Consider the following 17,905-nt stretch of genomic DNA (forward strand, 5'->3'; position numbering starts at 1 on the left):
CATATGCTATTGATAAAATTTTTATTGGCTGAATTTATATTCCTTTGAGGAGATAAATGTTCTTTGGTTTACTTAACTATTTCCCTGTGTTGAACATTGGATGAGTTATGCTTAGCTATGAAATTTGGGTTAATTCTAATGTTGGTAATCATAATTCTCGGTCAAATGAAACATAGTTTGTTTCCAGTTTATACTACTTAATTATTTGTTTATTTTTAAGACAATATATTTTTTATTTTTTCTCACTTTGTCGCCTAGCCTAGTACCATCATGGATCACTGCAGCCTCAACCACCCAGGCTCATGCTGTTCTCTTGCTTTTGCCCCCCAGGTAGCTAGGACTACAGATACATGCCACCATGCCTTATTCTTTTTATTTTTTACAGAGATGGAGTCTCTCTGGGTTGGCCAGCCTTACTTAATTTTTTAAAAGTACGTCAAGTAACACAGCGTAGACATTAGATGCTCAATAAATACTTGATTAATTAAATACTAAATTTCATAGTGGCTCACTCCTATAATCCCAGCACTTTGAGAGGCCAAGGCTGGCAGGTCACCTGAGGTCAGGAGTTCAAGACCAGCCTGGCCAACATGGTGAAACTTCATCTGTACTAAAAATACAAAAATTAGCTGGGCGTGGTGGCAAGCACCTGTAGTCCCAGCAACCCGGGAGGCTGAGGCAGGAGACTTGCTTGATCCCGGGAGGCAGAGGTTGCAGTGAGCTGAGATCATGCCACTGCACTACAGTCTCAGCAATAGAGTGAGACTGTGTCTCAAAAAAAAAGGCACTACATTTCCTATTCCTGTGTTTCTGCAGCAGTAGTCTGAGCATCCCTTATTATATAGTACTCTATAACCAAGCTTCTGTGAAACCTAGATCAGCCTCTGAAATCAAATGGAACATTTTTCATTATTGATTAGGCATAGAATCCACTTTGTTAAACTAGTTGAGGGTAACAAGAGACATTTGAATCATTAATCGAGAAGATGACAGGTCTCCAAATGCAACCACTGTCTTCATTGGGTCAGTTATTATTTATTCAGTAGAAGAGTCTTTCAGTTTAAGTTATATGAGGCTTTTAAAAAATGATTTCAAAAAAGGACATGTATTTGCAATTCTTAAATTAGATGCAGGGGATTGTTTTGATTGGTTAGAAAATTGTTGCAGAGAGTAAAGCTCAATCCCAAATTAAAACTTATTTTACTATTTCACAATTCCAGATTCCTCCTGTAGCGGTGACTCCCTAAGGCTAATTGCATACTTTTTAATTGGTAGAAGGACAAGGACAGCAAATCAACTGTTAGGTTGGTAATATACTTCGTGATTTGCAGACTTGTCCAAGAAGTGAATTCAGTCCTATTCAGGGGTTGATTTCTTTTAAATAGTATCCGATATCAAGTTTCAAGTTGCTCTGTTTTAAAATACCCAATCATGGTGCTCATGCTAATGAAATATAAGTGGCTGTCTTGCAGGGTCTCTTAACAGGTTGAATTGCTTTTAGTCTTGTAGGCTTGAAACAAAATTGTCAAATAAAATCCACTTCTGCTGAACTTTCTAGATTATGAGCAAGTTTCAGCAAAAGTTTTCTCTTACTTCATCAGGAACGACAATCGAGTGGTTAGAACCAAAGATATCTTTATCAAACAACTATAAAAATGGAGCTGATCAGCCCTTTGCAACTGAGCAGAGTAAGCCGGTGGCAGTCCCAGAGGAGCAGTCTGTTGCAGAATCTGGACTATTAGCAAGGGTAAGGTAATATAAAAAAATGATTTTGATGTGAAAAATTAGGTATTGCTGAAAAAGGGTCAGTTTTCTTTTCATTATCAGGGCATGCATGTCAACACCTGAGCAATATTCTTGATGATTCTAAAACATTTTAAACTGCACTGTTGTTGAAAAGATCTCTTATATTAAACTTGTGGTATTTTCCAGGTGAAATTATGTGCTCTTTTAACTTTTAGTTTACTTTTACTTGATAAAAATGTATTTTAAAAATTGAAATTTATGTTTTTCTGGAAAACAACTTATCTAATGAGATTTGTACAGTGTTTATCTCTTACATTTCTTAACCCATTATCTTAACATTGTTTGTTATTAAGTTTCTAATCTTAAAAGTTGTCTTTTTTGTGATTAGCATTTTACCAAGCCAGTTGTTTCAAGTATTACCCTACTTAAAATAGTACATAATCTTAGGGTTTATATTTTTACAAACTATTATTCATTCCACATTTCTTAGAAGCTGAAGAGTGTTTTTTTCTATTCATAATCTATCACTGTAACAAATCATACTGATTTTTTTTTTGCCTTTTGTGTTCACATCTATTATTTTGAGCTATTTTTATTTGATAAGCATTTTCCTATGTTGTCAGTTGAGAGAAAAGGATTAGTGTAACTATAAACATGTGGATTTTACATGAGAGGAGGATATGTGATTATAAGGCTTAAGCCTGTAATCCCAGCACTTTGGGAGGCCAAGGCGGGTGGATCACTTGAGGTCAGGAATTTGAGGCCAGCCTGGCCAACATGGTGAAACCTCATCTCTTAAAAATATAAAAATCAGCCGGGTGTGGTAGCTCATGCCTGTAATCCCAACACTTTGGGAGGCCAAGGTGGGCAGATCACAAGGTCAAGAGATCTTGACCATCCTGGCCAACATGGTGAAACCCCGTCTCTACTAAAAAAAAAAAGCATAAAAATTAGTTGGGTGTGGTGGCACGTGCCTGTAGTCCCAGCTACTCAGGAGGCTGAGGCAGGAGAATTGCTTGAACCGAGGAGGCGGAGATTGCAGTGAGCCGAGATTGCACCACTGCACTCCAGCCTGGCGCCTGACAACAGAACAAGACTCTGTCCCCCCCAAAAAAAAAATTAAAAAAAAAAAACATACATACAGTTATATATATATATATTAGCCAAGTGTGGTAGTGTGTGCCTGTAATCCCAGCTACTTGGGAGGCTGAGGCGGGAGACTTGCTTGAACGTGGGAGGTGGAGGTTGCAGTGAGCCAAGATCACACCACTGCACTGCAGCCTGGGCAATAGAGCAAGACCCTGCTTCAAAAAAAAAAAAGCAATTAAGGGTGTGATGGCTTACATCTGTAATCCCAGCACTTTGAGAGGTCAAACTGGGTGGATCACTTGGTCAGGAGCTCAAGACCAGCCTGGCCAACATGGTGAAACCCCGTCTCTACTAAAAATAAATTAGCTGGATGTGGTGTGGACGCCTGTAGTCCCAGCTACTCTGTTGTCCTCAGCTACTCTGTAGTCCTCAGCTGGAGGCTGAGGCAGGAGGATTGCTTGAACCCAGGAGTTGGAGGTAGCAGTGAGCCGAGATTGTACCACTGCATTCCAGCCTGGGTGACAGAGTGAGACTTCATCTCAAAAATAAAAAATAAAAAGCAATTAAGATAACGGAACCAAAGCTTTGGAGATCCCTATTAGAGCTAGAGATATAATTTGTAAGTGAAAAATGATAAACTAAAGGTCAGATACACTAACCTCTTTATTCGTCTAAATGAGAGCACAAAGCATGTTGGGGTCAGGTTAGAGACAAGGCACAGAGGTAAGAAGAAGGCACTGTATTTCTAAATCTTTTGAAACGATGAGTTGACCAAGTATATCATCTACTGTAAATGGAAAACAAATAACCACATAGATAAAGATTTTTCTTTTCTAATTTCTTGGGCCAGGTGCAGTGGCTCACGCCTATAGTCCCAGCACTATGGGAGGCTGAGGTGGGCAGATTGCTTCAGCCCAGGAGTTCAAGACCTGCCTTGGCAACATGGCAAGACCCTGTCTCTATTTAAAAAAATAAAATTTCCAAAGACAATTAGACTCCATCCAAGCACACCAGAACAAACTGAATTTTCCAAAAGCTTCACAGGTGACTTCTCTGAAATGTGTGTTAATATAAGCTCGATACCTGTATTATAACAGTGGACTTTTTTGCTGCCAGCTAAGGGAGAAAGTAAATCTCAGTAAGATGAGAATGAAGCCTGTAGTTTCTTCTTGCCTCAAGTCAGAAATTAGAAAGACAGAAATGGAGTTTATATGAGTTTTGTAAAATACCATGGTTCCCCTTTCCCATGCAGTCTCCAATAGTGTGAATTCCTAGAAACTCAACAGCTTTTGCCACTGTATTTGCTAACCATTCTGAGTTTATAGGGATTTTATACATTTGGATGTGTTTATTTGAATTTTAGTAATGTATTTTTACCTTAAGCTTTTCTTTAAGAAAGGCATAATGACCAAGAAGAGATATTTCAAAAAGAAAGCAGAGCTTCCAAATTCTTTCACTCACACCAAGATTTAGAATCAGCTCTTAAGTATGCATATACTTTTTTTTTTCTTTTTTGAGACAGGGTCTCTCTTTCTCTCTCTCTTTTTTTTTTTTTTTTTTTTTTGAGACAGGGTCTCATTCTGTTGCTCAGGCTGGAGTGCGGTGGAGTCATCTCGGCTTACTGCATCCTCCGCCCAGCGATCCTCCCACCTTAGCCACCCAAGTAGCTGGGACTAAAGGCAAGAGCTACCACACCTGTCTGGTTTTTATATTTTTTGTAGAGTTGGGGTTTCACCATGTTGCCCAAGCACTTCTTGAACTCCTAAGCTTAGGCAATCCAGCCACCTCAGCCTCCCAAACTGCTAGAATCATAGGTATGAGCTACCTTGCCTGGCCTAATTTCTCTTTTTATATTCTAATAAGTGATATGACTTTTTTTTTTTTTTTTTTTTGAGACGGAGTTTTGCTCTTGTTACCCAGGCTGGAGTGCAATGACGCGATCTTGGCTCATCACAACCTCCGCCTTTTGGGTTCAGGCAATTCTCCTGCCTCAGCCTCCTGAGTAGCTGGGATTACAGGCACGCGCCACCATGCCCAGCTCATTTTTTGTATTTTTAGTAGAGACGGGGTTTCACCATGTTGACCAGGTTGGTCTCGATCTCTCGACCTCGTGATCCACCCGCGTGATATGACTTTTTATAGAAACAAAAGCTGTGTCTTTTTAAATAGTTTTTCTACCAGGTTAAATTTTATTTCTTTAATGTAATATTATTTTCATTGGAGATCATTCTAAACCATAAAATAAACTATAGCATTAAAGCTATATTTGCATTATTTATAACCTAGCTTCTGACCTCAGATGTAATGGTACCTTTTTAGAGGATTGGAGAACTTTTTAGTTTGTTTGAGACAGGGTCTTACTCTGTCACCCAGAGTGAAGTGTAATGGTGCAATTATGGCTCACTGCAGCCTCAGTCTCCCAGGCTCAAGTGATCCTTTCATCTCAGCCTCCCAAGTAGCTAACAATACAGGTGTACACCACCGTGCCCAGCTTTTTTTGGGGAGTGGGGTAGAGACAGGGTTTCCCCATGTTGCCCACGCTGGTGTCAAACTCTTGGGCTCAAGTAATCCACCTGCTTCGGCCTCCCAAGGTGTTGGGATTACATATGTGAGCCACCATGCCTGGCATGGAGAACATTGTTTAATCAAGACCTAGAAAGGTTTTTCTCAACATTTGATTTAATCTCCTATAATATATTTGGTGTCCATAAACATTCACAAGTAAACTTAAACAATGTTGTACAACTGATTTAGGCTACATAACAGAAATAGCTTCTCACACTCTTACTAGCCATTAAAAACGGAAATTGAGAAAGCCTTTGAGATCTCTCCTCAAGGTCATAAAAACAGAAGTAATTCTGGTAAATGTAAACATTAGTTGTTTGAGTGGTCTTAATATAAGGAAATGAACTAGATCATTAATTGCTTTATCAGAATGTGAGCTGATACAGATTTCATTGATATAAGGGAGGAGTGAAAAAGAGAGGATAAAGGCAAAAGAATACCCAGAAACCCATTATTTTTTTAACACTGTCACTATATTTTATATTTCATGTTTTGAGAAAATGAAGTTCTTGATTTTATACTTGATTAGGATTTTTTTTCTTTGAGACAGGGTCTCACTCTGTAGCCCAGACTGGAGTGCAGTGATGCGATCTCGGCTCACTCCAACCTCCACCTCCCAAGCTCCAGCAATCCTCCCACCTCACCCTTCCACGTAGCTGGGACCACAGGTGTGTGCCACCACTACCAGCTAATTTTTTGTACTTTTTGTAGAAATGGGTTTTGCCATGTGGCCCAGGCTGATCTTGAACTCCTGGACTCAAGCACTTCTCCTGCCTGGGCCTCCCAAAGTGCTGGGATTACAGGCGTGAGTCACTGTGTCCAGCCAGGATTTGCTTTCTTTGTCTAGAACAGATGGCTTGTCATATGATAGGATTTGATTGTGGGAGGGAAAAATCAAAGACAGACATTAACAAAATCATTACCTTTAAAATCCTTGTAACTTAAAATGTAATAGAATACCAAAAGTTATACTATACAAAGCCCTCCCACACGAAGATATTGAGGTTTTCCACAGAGCTGTTTTATTGATTGATTGATCGATTGATTGATTGAAGAGCTGTGCAGATAATTTTGTGACATTATGACTCTATGAGCAAATACAGGGTTTTCATTCTTATACTTAAGCATTCTCCTCAACCCTAAGATTTCCTCCTAGGAACTTCAAGAATGAGCAAATATAAAAATATATTCATGAGCAAATATCAAAATGTAGGTTAGAGGCTGGACACCTCATGCCTGTAATCCTAGCACTTTGAGAGGCCATGGTGGGTGGATCCCTTGAGCTCAGGGGTTTGAGACCAGCCTGGGAAACATGGTGAAACCACATCTCTACCAAAAATACAAAAAATTACCTGGGCATGGTGGCCCATGCCTGTGCTCCCAGCTACTTGGGAGGCTGAGTTGGGAGGCTCACTTGAGCCTGGGAGACAGAGGATGCAGTAAGCTAAGATAAGCCACTGCACTCCAGCCTGGATGACAAAGTGAGATCTCCATCTCAAGGAAAAAAAAATACACACACACACACACACACACACACACACACACACACAAACATATTTATCACTTTATATAATTACCTTCTGTATATATATAAAGTGATATATGTCACTTTTAATATTATCGTTTTAAGTCAAAAAATGGCAAATATTTAAGTCTTAAAACATTTGACCTTAATTACAGTAGTGCTGTTTCCAGTCTTATACTTAAAGCCTACAAGGCCTAAGAGTCAGATGAGACATTGTTCACAGTTTTTGAAAAATTCTGTTTTATTCCCAGAAAAGAAAAATAGTTCATATGTGATATATATATATATATCAAAACTGCAATATGGTCAATATCAGCAATAATGGGGGTCTTTGAGGGAAATTTATTCCATGGACAAATAGTTATATTTCTGAAAGATTTTTCCCATACTCAGATTCACTTAGGTCAAATGTAAATATCTTCAAGTCTGATATTTATACTTTTGTTCTCAATGCATATGAATAGGTAGTTCAAATACTAGACTTTTGCTTTGTTTTCCGTCAAGGAGCCTGAAGAAATAAATGCAGATGATGAGATAGAGGATACATGTGACAACAAAGAGGATGACCTGGGAGCTGTAGAAGAACAACGTAGTGTCATTTTACATCTCTTGTCACAGCTCAAACTGGGCATGGACTTAACGAGAGTAAGTAACGACATAAGCTTGCTATGGAGATTGTTAAGGACTGTGCCAGTAATTGTTCATGTTCATGTCAGGGCTTTTTATTTTTTATGATTTTTTTTTTTTTTTTTTTTTTTTTTTAGTCTCCTGACCACCGTTTCTTATTTTCATAAAAAATAGCTTTCTTGGCCAGGCACAGTGGCTCACACCTGCAATCAGGCTGGTCTTTAACCTCTGATCTCAAATGATCCCCTCTCCTCAGGAGGCCAAGGCAGGTGAATCACTTGAGGTCAGATATTCAAGATCAACCTGACCAACATGGTAAAACCTGTCTCAGGAGGCAAAGGCAGGTGGATCACTTGAGGTCAGAAGTTCTAGACCAATCTGGCCAATGTGGTGAAACCCTATCTCAGGAGGCTGAGGCAGGCAGATCACTTGAGGTCAGGAGTTCAAGACTAGCCTGGCCAACATGGCAAAACCCCATCTCAAGAGGCGGCTGAGGTAGGTGGATCACTTGAGGTCAGGAGTTTGGGACCAGCCTGGCCAACATGGTGAAACCCCACTCTACTAAAAATATAAAAATTAGCCAGGTGTGGTAGCCTGTATTCCCAGATACTCAGGAGGCTGAGGTGGGAGGATCGCTTGATCCTGGGAGGTGGAAATTGCAGTGAGCTGAGATCATGCCACTGCCCTCCAGTCTAGGTGACTCTATCACAAGAAAAGAAAAAAACCAGGGCTTTCTGGGTTCTTTGTGCAGCAGGAAGTTGTCTGGCAAGTAATACCAATCAATCATCTTTGAGTTTCAGAAAAAATTAAAGGGATCTATTGGTATACTATACTGGAAAATGTAGAGAAAATTATGTAATCTTACAAAACTATGGAAGGCATTGACACTTCCACTTACTTCCCACATGCAGATCATATATTTGGGGTATTATCTATAAAAGGAATCTGCAGACTTTTTCTGTAAAGGGCCGATAGTAAATATTTGCAGCTATTTGGACATAGGTCACTGTTGTAGTTACTTAACTCTGCCTTTGTAGTATACAAGCAGCCATAGACAATATGCTGGATTGGGCATGGCTGTATTCCAACAAAACTCCATTTACTAAAATAGGCAGCCAGATTTTACCCCAAGACTACAGTTTGCACATACCTGGCCAAAAGCTTTACTACTTTAAATGTCATCTGAAGACCAGTAGCATCACCATCACCTGGAAAGTTGTTAGGAATGCAGAATCTCAGGCCCCAGTCCCAGACTTAGGACCAGAATCTGCATTTGAATAACATCCCTGATGATTCATATATACATTAAAGTTTGAGAAGCACTAATCTGTAGTTTTAAATTTTAGACCAGTTGTCTCTGTTGCCAGTTTATTATTTAACTAGTGTGCCTTAATTTGTCATAACAATCCATGACATTAATTTAAAAAGCAAATCAGGTTCAAAACCTATATATATCAAATATTTATTACTGTAGGATTATTTACTTTGAATCACTGATGAAACAATTTTGCATTAGTATGGAATTTCAAAATTGGCTTTAGGAGGTGGGTATTAATAGGAGATTTTTTGATGCCATTGAAGGTAGATTTAAAACATTGTCTCCAGTGAACTCTTTATCTGAAAATATAAATAGAAAGCATGAGAAGAAGACATTTTAGGAATTAACAAAGAAACCATAAAGTTTTCATGTAGCTAGCTTCAGTATTTCAACTGGGAATCATTTCTGTTCTAGAAATGTTTTTATATTAATGGTTTGGAAAAGACCTCATAGTTGTGAAATTGGTTAAAAATGAATAGTCTTCTGGAAGAGTTGTTTGGTATTCGTTAGTATGGTGTGTGCAGTCCCTGAGTAGATTTGGATTTAAAGGCACAAGAACAGCACTGAGGTTTATGAGGCATAAGTGCATTTGAAAAAAATGTGCTATGATAGATAACAATCCACATGATAAAAGTTCTCTCATGCCATGAATAACTGCATATACTATACTTTCTCCACATTTGTACCTTGTTGATTAAAAAGTTATATGTGGCTGGGTGTGGTAGCTTATGTCTGTAATCTCGGTACTTTAGGAGGCCAAGGCAGGTGGATCACATGAGCCCAGGGATGAATCCCTGTCTCTACTAAAAAATACAAAAATTAGCTGGACATGGTGGTGCACAACTGTAATCCCAGCTACTAGGATGGCTGGAGGTGGAAGAATTGCTTGAACCTGGGAGGTGGAGGTTGCAGTGAGCCGAGATTGTGCCACTGCACTCCAGCCTGGGCAAGGGAGCAAGACCCTGTCTCAAAAAAAAAAAATGTTGTATGTGTTACACATCACACATATATTACGTTAATATTAACCAACCGCAAATTAAGAACATTTACACATTAATGGAATTATACTTTTCAGGCAATATTAAAGAGCCTGGTGGCTGGGCACAGTGGCTCACGCTTGTAATTCCAGCACTTTGGGAGGCTGAGGTGGGCAGATCACTTGAAGTCAGAAGTTGGAAACCAGCCTGGCCAACATGGTGAAACCCCATCTCTACTAAAAACAAACAAAATAATTAGCCAGGCATGGTGGCACATACCTATAATCTCAGCTACTTGGAAGGTTGAGGCAGGAGAATTACTTGAATCCGGAAGGCAGAGGTTACAGTAAACTGAGATTGCACCACTGCACTGCAGCCTGGACAACAGAGCTAGACTCAATCTCAAAAAACAAATAAATAAAAATAAATGAAGAGTCTGGTGACTAAACTGCAGTCACAGCTACCTCTTAACACTTACTTAACGACTATTTACTGGGCCCCTGTTATATTCCAGACAATGTGCTAGGTCTTGGGACAGCAACATAGAAGATAACCATGGTCCTAGCCTTCATGTTGTGAATAAGTAATGTACATTTTCCCTACTGCTCATTTTGTTCCTTTTTAATTAATATTATGAAATTAGTATAAGCACAAAAAATTTTAGAAAATTGTCGTTTCACTACCCTAACATAACACAGCTCTCACTTTTGGTATTCCTATCCAGTCTGTCTTCATGCTGTCATAGTTATATGCAATTTTGTTTTATTTCCTTTTTTTAGTTAATGTGTGTGTGTGTGTGTGTGTGTGTGCGTGTGAAATGTGTTAAACAAACAATACCGAATAGAATACATATAAACATTCAAAGAAAAAAGATAAAATGAATACCCACGTATCTTCCTCTGACATTAAGCTATAGAACATTGCCTGAACTTGGAATCTCTGAGTTTCCCTCTCATTTATAGTCCTCTACTTTGTCCTCCATAAAACAATTTACTTGACATTTGTGTTAATTATCCCTCTACTTTTAGCTATAGTTTTGCTACTTTTTTGTACTTCATAATGATCAGGAAAAAATGAATAGCTAACACAAGCTTAGTGTAAGGAAAAGACCGTGTTACCATTCGTAGAAAGACAAGCTAAACATTTGCGTCTCTGGCTTTAGCTTTTTATAAGTTACTGAGAAAGTTTAGAACAGCCGTTTCTGGTGAAATTAGAAGGCAAAGTTGTGTGCCCTGTAAAATATACATCCTAGAGCATTTGATGTGAGCCAGCTTTAGGACATCAAGCAGGAATGTGGGCTGGGGGAGTGAGCTGCTCAGTATTTTCAGTTTCAAAGCAAACTGACCTACGTCTAACTCTCAGGAATAGATTGAAGTCAGCAGGCATCTGTCGGGGAAATGAGCATCTTCAGCCAATCCAGACAGCAAAACATGGAGAGGAGAATAAGAAATTCACCCCCAGATAGTCAACACAATCCAAATACAGATAAACTTGGGATCGGTTTCACTAGGCTATTCTACCCTTAGGTTTCAAAAGATGATAAAATGACATCATGAAACATGTGGATGACAGTCTTCAGTATGTCTTTCTCTTGAGTCACATCATTCTAATCTGGACCAGGATTTCCTTTAGCTTTCTCTTTGGCTAAATCTGTTTACTGTATCTGTTTCTTCTTTCTTGGTTGCCTGTCATTTTTTGGAGCACATCCTCCTTTAATTTCTCAGAAAGGTCTGTGAGAAGCAAATGTGAAAATGTGCATCTGAAATGTCTGTGTTGCCTTCATGTTTGATTGCTGGTTTAGATATAATATGTTATTTGTGGCTGGGCGCGGTGGCTCACACATGTAATCCCAGCACTTTAGGAGGCCAAAGTGGGTGGATCACTTGAGGCCAGGAGTTTGAGACCAGCCTGGCCAACATGGAGAAACCTCGTATCTACTAAAACAAAAATTAGCCAGGCATGATGGCACACACCTGTAATCCCAGCTACTCAGGAGGCTGAGGCACAAGAATCACTTGAACCTGGGAGGCAGAGGTTGCAGTGAGCCGCCAAAATCGTGCCACTGCACTCCAGCCTGGGTGACAGAGCAAGACTCTGTCTGAAAAAAAAAAAAAAGAATTTGCTATTTGTAAATACTTTTCTTTTATAATGTTATCTCCTTGCTGCAGGATTCTAATAAAAAGACTAAAGTCATTCTGATTCCTGATCTTTTGTTGGTGACTTGTTTTGTATGTTTTTCTCTCTGAAATTGTTTAGAATCTTCTCTTTGTCATGTCTTAGTGTTGTGACATTGATGTATGTTTCTTTTATCCTTTGTATCTGGGCACTTGGTGGGCCTTTTCAGTGTGACAACTCATGTTTTGAGTTCTCTGAAATTTTCTTAAATTATTTCTTTGATGATTGTATTAGGGTTCTCTAGAGGGACAGAACTAATAGGGCAGATATATATATATATATATATATATATATATATATGGAGTTTAGTAAAGAGTATTGACTCACACAGTCACAAAGTAGAGTCCCATCATAAGCCATCTGCAAGATGAGGAGCAAGGAAGCCAGTCTGAGTCCCCAGACCTCAAAAGTAGGGAAGCCAGCAGTACAGTCTTCAGTCTGTGGTGGAACATCCAAGGGTCTAAAAGCTGAAGAACTTGGAGTCCGATGTTTGAGGGCAGGAAACATCCAGCACAGGAAAAGATGGAGACCAGGAGACTAAGCCAGCCTAGTCCTTCCATGTTCCTCTGCCAGCTTTTATCCTAGCAGCTGATTAGATGGTGGCCATCAAGATTGAGGGTGGGTCTGCCTTTACCAGCCCACTGACTCCAATGTTAATCTCCTTTGGCAACACCCTCACAGACACACCCAGGAACAATACTTTGCATCCTTCAGTCCAATCAAGTTGACACTCAGTATTAACCAACACAGTGAATTTTCTTTCTTCCGTTTTTTGTTTGTTTGTTTGTTTTCTCTGAAATCCTTATATGGCCATTGGACTTCCTGGTCTGGTCTTTTATTTTTCTCTCCTACTTTTGTTTTTCTGTCCTTGTCTGTCTGCTGTGTTTTGGGGAGATTTCCTCACCTTTTATCCTTTACCCTTCCTTTGACTTTTAATTATTGTTATATTTTTAAATTTTCTGAGTTTTTAAAAAAGCATTCTTATTGTATGTGTATAATATCATCTTAATTCGCTGAAGATAATATTTTTTATTTTTGTTTTTTCCCCTCCTTTGAGATTTGTTTCCTCCAAGTCTGTTTATTTTGTTCTTTATATTTCTAGTTAGAGGTTTTGTCAGAAATCAGTATTTCTTTTCTGCTCGCAATTAAGTTTAGAGAAACTAAAACCTGATTTTAAGCTTTAACACTTAGGTGGCCGCTGTGTTTTTCATTGTTTCATAGTCTGGATGGGCCATTTGTTGGGAAACTTGGTGTCAGTATCATTAGGTTTTTCCTCTGAGTTTAGTCAAACTTCCCAGAAGAAAAATTTTTTCATCTCATACTTGGTGAGTCAAAAGGAGTTAAAAAAGAGAAGCAGCCTGCATGAGAGAGGGCGTTAACAGCTAACGTTTAGTTTATATGGAGTTATTAAATGCCCTTGTGATCTGCCACTTGGTATCCACTCTCTTAGAAGTCCTTGCTATTCTCCAGTCTAGAGAATAGACCACCTCGTTTAACTATCCAGAGGCTAAACCTCTAGACTTTGAGGTCCAAGAGAGGGTTTACTAACAATAAATTACTAGAGTGGAGTTGGGGGGATGAGTTAGCCATCTAATTGCTTTGCATACAGATTTTACTCAGTTATTTTTATTTTAGCATTTGTCTGAACCCCTAGATCCAGAGGTACCTAGTGCTGTCAGTTCTTGACCCTCTTCGAATCTGTGCATATTGTAAACTACTGCCTAAGATTCAGCTTACTAGTTAGGAACTCTCAAAGTTTTGTTGTATTTTGTCTACTTTCTTGGTATCTCTGGGTTTGTCTTTATATGAAGTTAATATTTCAATGGAATTTCGGTAGAAAGTGAAATTAAGATGCATGTGTTCAATTCACCAGCTGAACCTGCAACATCCACTGTCTTTGTATGATTTGTATCATCTTCAAAACCATCTTTTTAAATGACTATAATAGTCAAGTTTCCATCTTCAGTTAGCTAAAACCATAGTTTAAAATGCAGGTTGTTCTAATTATTTTTCACGTTGCTTTTCCTTCATTCAATTATTTATTTCCTAAGGTAGATTCTTGGAACAGTAAGTACTAGGCTAAATGGGTAAGAACATCTTAGGGCTCTTGAAAAATATTGCCAGATTTTGCTTTCTCAAAGCTTTGAACCATTTTTCAGTGCCTCTCCAACTCTGCTTTAAGTAAAATAGTTAATCTTTCTTACACTCACCTGGTTTTCCAATAGTTCTCCTGTGCTTGAGATTAACTATATGTTGCGGGTTTTGCTTTGGTCTATGATCTCTTTAGTCTATTCTCAGGGAATAAGATTTATTGAACCTTCTCATGTCTTGATCATTCATCTACAATTGATCTTGACATAGGAAAGGAGAAAAGGCATGGTTAATATTTACTTTGAATTTTAACACCATTTTCCTCGTGCTACTTTTATCTAGTCTAGAAGTTTGAGGGGTTTTCTTTTGAAGCTTCTTCTGACCCCCTTGAACTTATGTTTAGTCTTGGGTAGGTTTGCGTTTCCTCTTATAAGTATGCTTTTCTTTAAAAAAAAAAAAAAAAAGAAAGAAAGAAAGAAAATAGGGTCTCACTTTGTTGTTCAGGTACAAGTGCAGTGGTGTAGTCATGGCTCAATATAGCCTTCACCTCCCAGGCTCAAGTGATCCTCCTGCCTCAGCCTCCTGAGTAGCTGGGGCTACAGGTACCAGGCACCATAATTTTTGTATCTGTTGTAAAGACAGGGTTCCACTCTGTTGCTCCAGCTGTTCTCGAACTCTTGTGCTGATACAGTCCTCCCAACTTGGCTTCCCAAAGTGCTGGGATTATAGGAATGAGCCACTGTGCCTGGCCAAGAATGCTTATTTTTTTTAATGTGACTAAGTACTTTTTCTTTGTGACTTTATTTTTAACACCCATCTAGTATGGAATGTTTTCAGAGAGAGAGTATAGTTGTCTACAGATATGCTACACATGGATTAAATTTCCCTTCTTTTGTTGATTGTTGTTGTTTTAGGTGGTGCTTCCTACGTTTATCCTAGAGAAGCGTTCCTTGCTGGAAATGTATGCAGACTTTATGTCTCATCCAGACCTATTTATAGCCATCACTAATGGAGCCACAGCTGAGGAAAGAATGATTCGCTTTGTTGAGTACTACCTTACCTCATTTCATGAAGGCCGTAAGGGAGCCATTGCTAAAAAACCATACAATCCTATCATTGGAGAAACATTTCACTGTTCCTGGAAGATGCCAAAAAGCGAGGTAGCATCCAGTGTTTTTAATTCTTCCACCAAGGGAGTCACAAATCATGCTCCTTCATCAGAGGAGTCTTTGAACCAGGTGGGATCAGACTGTTACACAGTCAGATTTGTTGCTGAACAGGTTTCTCATCATCCTCCAGTCTCAGGATTTTATGCAGAATGTACAGAGAGGAAGATGTGTGTAAATGCACATGTCTGGACTAAGAGCAAGTTCTTAGGCATGTCCATAGGCGTGACAATGGTTGGAGAAGGTAAGTAGAAAAATTATTTTATGTATATATTTTTTTTCTCTGAGCAGGAATGAAAGTTTATTTTAAAAGACTTTAGAACAGTAAAGACAGGAAAGTTCGCTTGGAAGAAACCCAAGCAGGCACATGAAGGTCAAGTGCCTGTTTTATAATTTTTAATATCCAACTGCAATCTTAAATTTAGGAACCCTAGATAAATATTAACTCTAAGTTTAAAATGTTACTGCTTTTTCACTCCAGTTCCTAGAGTGTTCTGGAATGCTTCTTGCGGGGATGGGAGGAGTATATCTATGAACTAATATAAATTCTTTTTTAATTATTTTTTTTTTTCTGATTTTAAATATTTGTTTTTTGAGATGGAGTCTCGCTGTGTCACCCAAGCTGTAGTGCATTGGCGTGATCTGGCCTCACTGCAACCTTTACATCCCGGGTTCAAGCAGTTCTCCTGCCTCAGCCTCCTGAGTAGCTGGGATTGCAGGTGCCCGCCACCATGCCCAGCTAATTTTTGTATTTTTAGTAGAGACAGATTTCAGCATGTTGGCTAGGTTGGTCTTGAACTTCTGACCTCTGGTGATCCACCCACCTCGACCTCCAAGTAGTGGGGTTGCAGGCATGAGCCATCATGCCTGGTAATTTTAAATATTTCTTATCAAATATTTGGAAAACTAGAAAAGTATAAAGGAGAAAATAAAAGCTTCTATAATGCCTACATCCAGATATATATGATTTAATATTTTATACTGTGTGCCTATGTTCATACTTTCAGCCTTATAAAATTAGAATTAATAATATGTGTAGTTTTGTGTCCTGCTTTTTAGATTAAGTATATTCATTTTCTCATGTCATTGATAAAACATATTTTAATGACTGCATAATATTCTATGAAGTACATTTTCTATCTTTTATTTAAACATTTCCCTCTACTTTGAACATTGAGGTTGGTCCCAAATTTTTATTATTATAAAAACCACAATAAACTCTTATAAGTAAATCTTTTTAAAAAATTTTTTTTAATTTTTTTTTTTTTGGAAATAGGGTCTTCCTCTGTTACCCAGGCTGAAGTGCAGTGGCATGGTCATGACTAACTGCAGCCTTGGCATACTCAGCTTCAGCCATCCTCCTCCCTCAGTCTCCTAAGTAGCTAGGACTATAGGCACACACCACCCATGCTAAGCTAATTTTTTAATTTTAATTTTTAGAGACAGGGTCTCAATATGTTGCCCAGGCTGATCTTGAACTCCTGGGCTCCAGTGATCCTTTAGCCTCCAACTCCAAGCATTAGCCTATAATCTCAGTACTTTTGGAGATGGAGGCCAGAGGTGCTGTTCATAGAATATTTAAAAATATGTACTGATAAAATTTAATTCGACTTCATCAGAAGATTATGAAAAAATAATTTTTGGAAATACAGTATTTATTGGCCAAGAATATGAAATAAAACACAAATCTTCACAGAAATGATTCAAGTGTTAATGAAAATGTAATGATAGGAAAAAACTACCACTGTATGTTAAAGGAAAGCTCTTATGCAAAGAATACTTTGTTCCGAATGTAAACTTACAGTGTAAGCATGGCATCATTAAGCCTGTGACTCTTAATATTTTGATATTATGTTATAGTCATTGTGCAGAAAATACCTTCTTTTTCAGTTTTCCCCATTTTTAAGTTCTGTTGTAATATGTCTTACCAATTTCCAAATAATATTTCAAGTTAATTACAACTTCTATAATATTAGAAAGTACTCTCTCTCTGTTTTGGGGTTTTTTGTTTGCTTTTTTTTTTTTGTGACAAGGTCTAGCTGTTGCCAAGGTTGAAGAGCAGTAGTGGCATCTTGGCTCAATGTAACCTCTGCCTCCCAAGCTCAGGCCATCCTCCCACCTCAGCTTCCAGAGTAGCTGGGATTGCAGGCATGTACCACTACGCCCAATTAATTTTCATATTTTTTGTAGAGACAAGATTTTGCCATGTTGCCCAGGCTGGTCTCAAACTTGTGAGCTCAAGTGATCCACCCACCTTGGTCTCCCAAAGTTCTGGGATTACAGTTCTGAGTCACCACACCCAGCTGAAATTATTCATATTTTATTAGTTAAAAAAAAATGTTTGCCATCTTTGGTTATAATCTCCATAACAATAGCCTTAAGTACTTCATAAATCAATTTGCTCATTTTGTAAGTGAAAAAAACTGAAGTCTACAGGTGAAGGGACATGTGTAAGGTCATGAAAGTTAAGGGATAGACACATTTAGAACCATATTCTTTGATACTCTCCCAAAGGACAGTAACTCTTATCAGTTCATGTAACCTTAAGAATCTGGAAATGGTAGCCTCTCACTCTACAAGAAAGGAAATACTTCAAGAAGTGAAGAAAAGCCGAGCACAGTGGCTC

General features: G+C 38.5%; 1 protein-coding gene across 1 annotated transcript in view; it reads left to right on the forward strand.

Moving 5' to 3' along the window:
- Positions 1-17,905, forward strand: part of OSBPL11 (oxysterol binding protein like 11) — a 79,667-nt gene that overhangs the window by 40,727 nt on the left and 21,035 nt on the right. Inside the window, exons 7-9 of the mRNA XM_002758715.7 lie at positions 1,602-1,747; positions 7,430-7,570; positions 15,028-15,523. Of these exons, the coding sequence (XP_002758761.1) occupies positions 1,602-1,747; positions 7,430-7,570; positions 15,028-15,523 (783 nt within the window). The remainder of the gene's footprint in view (positions 1-1,601; positions 1,748-7,429; positions 7,571-15,027; positions 15,524-17,905) is intronic.

Source organism: Callithrix jacchus, chromosome 15 (assembly GCF_049354715.1).
Source record: "Callithrix jacchus isolate 240 chromosome 15, calJac240_pri, whole genome shotgun sequence".
In the NCBI taxonomy this organism is placed as follows: domain Eukaryota; kingdom Metazoa; phylum Chordata; class Mammalia; order Primates; family Cebidae; genus Callithrix; species Callithrix jacchus.